At 40.9% G+C, this 4,203-nt stretch overlaps 1 protein-coding gene across 1 annotated transcript in view; it reads left to right on the plus strand.

The window, feature by feature from the left end:
- Senp7 (SUMO specific peptidase 7) overlaps window positions 1-4,203 on the plus strand; it is a 107,491-nt gene that overhangs the window by 18,188 nt on the left and 85,100 nt on the right. The window contains exon 5 of the mRNA XM_029544337.1: window positions 3,795-3,886. Coding sequence (XP_029400197.1) covers window positions 3,795-3,886 — 92 coding nt within the window. The remainder of the gene's footprint in view (window positions 1-3,794; window positions 3,887-4,203) is intronic.

Here is a 4,203-nt window from a genome sequence, read left to right on the forward strand (position 1 = left end):
AGTGGGTGGGTAGGGGAGCAGGGGCAGGGGAAGGGTATAGGGAACTTTCGGGATAGCATTAGAAATGTAAATAAATAAAATATCTAATAATAAAAAAAAAGTGGTTTGTTGCTCCTAAAATGTTCACCCCATTATTGCACTGGGGGTCATGTCTTGACAGGCCAAATCATTGTAGCTTTTAGGGTTCACAGCATCGTAAGATTTATTGCTTCTCTCCAGTGACCACTGCCGAGGAATTAAAGTCCAATTCAAGATTCATCAGAGGTCAGATATGGTGGTATCGACCTTTAATCCCAGAAGTCAGGATGCAGAGTCAAGCAGATCTCAGAGTTTGAGGGCAGCCTGATTTACAAAATAAGTGTCAGTACAGTCAGGGCTGTTACACAGTGAGACACTGTCTCAGGAAAAAAAACAAAAAGAATTAGCAAATCAGAGATTCCAGAGGCTGCTTCTCCAGAATGCACTGGCATTTTGTGCAGCTTTTATTCCACATGGCTCAAAGTTCAACGCAGGAACAGAGAAACAGTGAAAACATACAGACTGGTTCTCATCACTGTCACCAGATGTGCTCAGACCCAGAAGGCATCATGTCTGAATAGGGTATGTTTGCATGATGTCCCTGAACATGCTAAACTGCATTGATGAGGAGGGGACAAGTGCCTCTTCCTTGGACAAGCAGAGGCACTCCTCCAAGGGTGATAAACAAAGAAAGTTCTATGGGTACCGAGTTCCCCCAACAGGGTAGCGTAGGAAAGCCTGTCCTACGGAGGCCACTAAGATTGGAGATTCCTGTTTCTTCTGATAGTGCACATAGCACCGTCCGGCACTGTGTGACCTGGCCAGGAAGGGATGAAGCTCCCAGGTCGGTAACAGGTGTTACCATCAAGTTCTAGAGAGTAACCGAGAGCAACAGCAATGCCTACAGTGATGCTTAGCTGGAAGGCAACGTAGGTATTGTGATGCCCCAATGCCTAGAGAACGTTATAGAAGAGAGGACAGAAAGCCAGAGGTGGTAACATGACACAAGGATGCATTATCTTTGAGGCAGAGCAGGGAATCTGCACACATAAACTCACAGTCATCATAACAACATGCATAAACCCTGTGCAGGCCCAAGCAGGATAAAATCCCAGCGTGCACACACTCCCACTCCTGGCTGTGGAGCTATTGGCAATTGTTAGTTGCTGGAAGAGGGAAAGTGAGTTTTCTCTAAGAGTGTATCTCTTAGGAAGTTGACCACACTTCACTGGAAGACCACACATTCAGGAATATTTGGGCAGCAGAAACTGGTGTTGAAGATTCAGAAAGAGAGAAAGTTCAGTGACTAGGGAAGCACATGACACATGCGAAACTCTCCAAAACAAAATTTCCTTGACTTCACAGAAGTGTTTTAATTTCATGATGTCCCATTTGTTGGTGTTGGTATTATTTTCTGAGTGCCTTGGCATTTTTTCTCTTGCAGTTTTCAATATTTTTTATTCTATATATGAAATATTATGACTATAATATGGTATCTCTGTTCCTATCTGTGTTGTGTTCTAATGCTGTTTCTACCTAGAGAGCCATTTCCCCCTATATTTAACTACATTTCTACTATGATTTTATTAAAAACATGTTTCTATGCTCTTAGTTTGAAATTCTGCTATGCCAATTATTTGTAGAATTTATATTTTCAGTGTCTCATGGATCTTGAATAGACATGCTTTGTATATTGTGTGTGTATGGTTGCATGTACTCTGTGTATTTGTATATGTGTGGGTGCATGTGCTACAGCAGGCCTGTAGAAATATCAGAGGAAAACTTGTGTCAGTCATTTCTCTCCTACCATTTGGGGATTGAACTTAGGTTTAAAGGTTTGGTGGCAAATACGTTTAATCACTGCTCTGTCTCTCTTGCCCTTAGTCCCTTTTTTTGGTTAACACTTTGATAGTATTTCATTTTCAACTCTATCCCCTGCTTCAAGATTAGAAAAATGAATGCTGTCAGTCTGCTCCCACAGTTTCTGTGATGAAAGGCCCTGGTATCGAATGTTTGTTCTCATCCATAACTACTTTTCAGTTAGATTCATGAGCTAAGCATATGATTTTAAAAGTGGCCCATGGCTGGTCCATCCCAGTGACCACTTGGTCCTAGACATCAGCCATGTTTGTGAGAGTAGGCCTGCTTGGAAAGACACATGTAGGGCAGAGAGAGCAAGGGAGGGCTACAGGATATGGGTATAGGTTTATAGCTTCTAGAGCCCCATCACCTGGCTGCTACCCCTCAGGAGTCATTTTTACCATCAACTAGCAGAGGCCTCTTCTTATCTTTCTTCATAATCCTCCATGGTTTCAGCTGAGGACCAGGAGTCAACAATGTCTTGAGGACAGGGTGCTTAGGGGATGCCCATGGAGACACAGGCATGACATGCATTCCCCAGCTCCCATATGGCTCATCAGATTCAGGCACAACATACATCTTATCCATACATCAGCCAGCCAAATGGATCATAGATGGCCGGCCAGAGTTTGCTCATGTGCAGGTGTGTGGTGACTTGGCCACAGACAATGCTTTGGTTCACCAGACATGAGCATCAATCTGAACCTCCTGGGCTGGCTTGAAAGATCCTACAAAGCTCTAGTGGAGAATTTTGTGCTTGAAGTCTAAGACCATGCCCTGAAAACAGTGTTCTATTACCAAGGTATGAAGCTGGTCATTGTCTTAATTATTGAGAGAAAGGTGAAAGCTTTGGTGAAGATATCCTTAGGCTCTTCAGAGAAACCCTTTGTTTTAAAATTTGCACCAAATTCTTTTTTTTTTTTTTTTTCCGAGACAGGGTTTCTCTGTGTAGCCCTGGCTGTCCTGGAACTCACTTTGTAGACCAGACTGGCCTCGAACTCAGAAATCTGCCTGCCTCTGCCTCCCGAGTGCTGGGATTAAAGGTGTGTGCCACCACGCCCAGCTAAATTCTTTTATTTTTCAGATTGGCAGTTTGATGCCATATTCTTTAATTGCTTCGTTCTCTGTGTCAGTCTTTTCTTTGAAAGAAGTGACATTTGAGCATTACCTTTAGAGGGAGCATGGGAACCAAATATACCAGCTGTATAGGCCAGATATACAAGATGTGTCATTCATGTGTTCCTGAGGAATTGCCAATTCTGCTTTGCTAGGTCATTCCAAAAACATTCTCTGTTTTGTATTTGGGTAGAAGTTGTAGAGCAGTTTTTGGTTCCTCTTGGAACCACAGCTGTGGACTGAGTCACAACTGGCTGCTGAGATCACCACCTTAAAGTCCTAGATGAGCAGCACAACCCCAAAGTCAGAGTGATTGCCATTTTTCACGGCCCCTTAATAATTTAAGAGTTTAGTGATATTTCATACTTTTTTGTTGTTATGTAGCTATCAAGTCTGCCCATCCTAAAAAGTAAAATATTGTAATAATACTTCCCTATTGTCTCCTTACCCTAGCCTTACCCCACTGTCTATAAGATTGGTTACTCCAGGATTCAAATGGAACTGTTCAGTATTTGTCTTTTTATTGCTGCTTAATTTCACTTAGAATAATGCCAAGACTTGTTCATGTTGTAGCACGTTTCAGAATCTCCTTCCTTGTTTAAGAAATGTTTCAAAACATGTTCCCCCTTCCCCTGCCATGTGGCTGGGCACTTATGTGACATATATATATAAAACACTCTACACATAAGATATAAGTTAATAAAGAAAAGAGCATTTGACTGATTGTCTTGGATATCTAATTAAAAATACAAGTGCCTTTAGTCATATTATTATATTTATCATCAATTTTTTTTCCTTAGTGGACAAGAAGCCTAAGAAATAAAGTCATCTGTCTAGACCACAAAAACACAAAAGCTGCCCATGGGTGTTCTCCTAAGGCATTACCAAAAAGGTAAGCTAGGTATTTATGTGTGACATAGAATCGGTGCATAGACAGTGTGACCAGGAATGATTATTTGATGCTTGTTGTGTCTCAGTTAACATGTTTAAGATAGAAGGGTTTGAACTCAGTGTCCTCTAAGATTCCTTCTAAGCTTTAACTTTTTGTGGTTATAATTGTCTTTACTAATTGTTCTTATGCATTTGGTACATCTTGATAAGCTTTGGTTGACTATGAAAGAATTATAGACTGATAATACTTCTTGATTCATGATTCATATTTGTCATCAGTGGTTTTTTTTTTTTTTTTTTTTTTTTTTTTTTTTTTTT

This window comes from Mus pahari, chromosome 12 (genome assembly GCF_900095145.1).
Source record: "Mus pahari chromosome 12, PAHARI_EIJ_v1.1, whole genome shotgun sequence".
Lineage (NCBI taxonomy): Eukaryota > Metazoa > Chordata > Mammalia > Rodentia > Muridae > Mus > Mus pahari.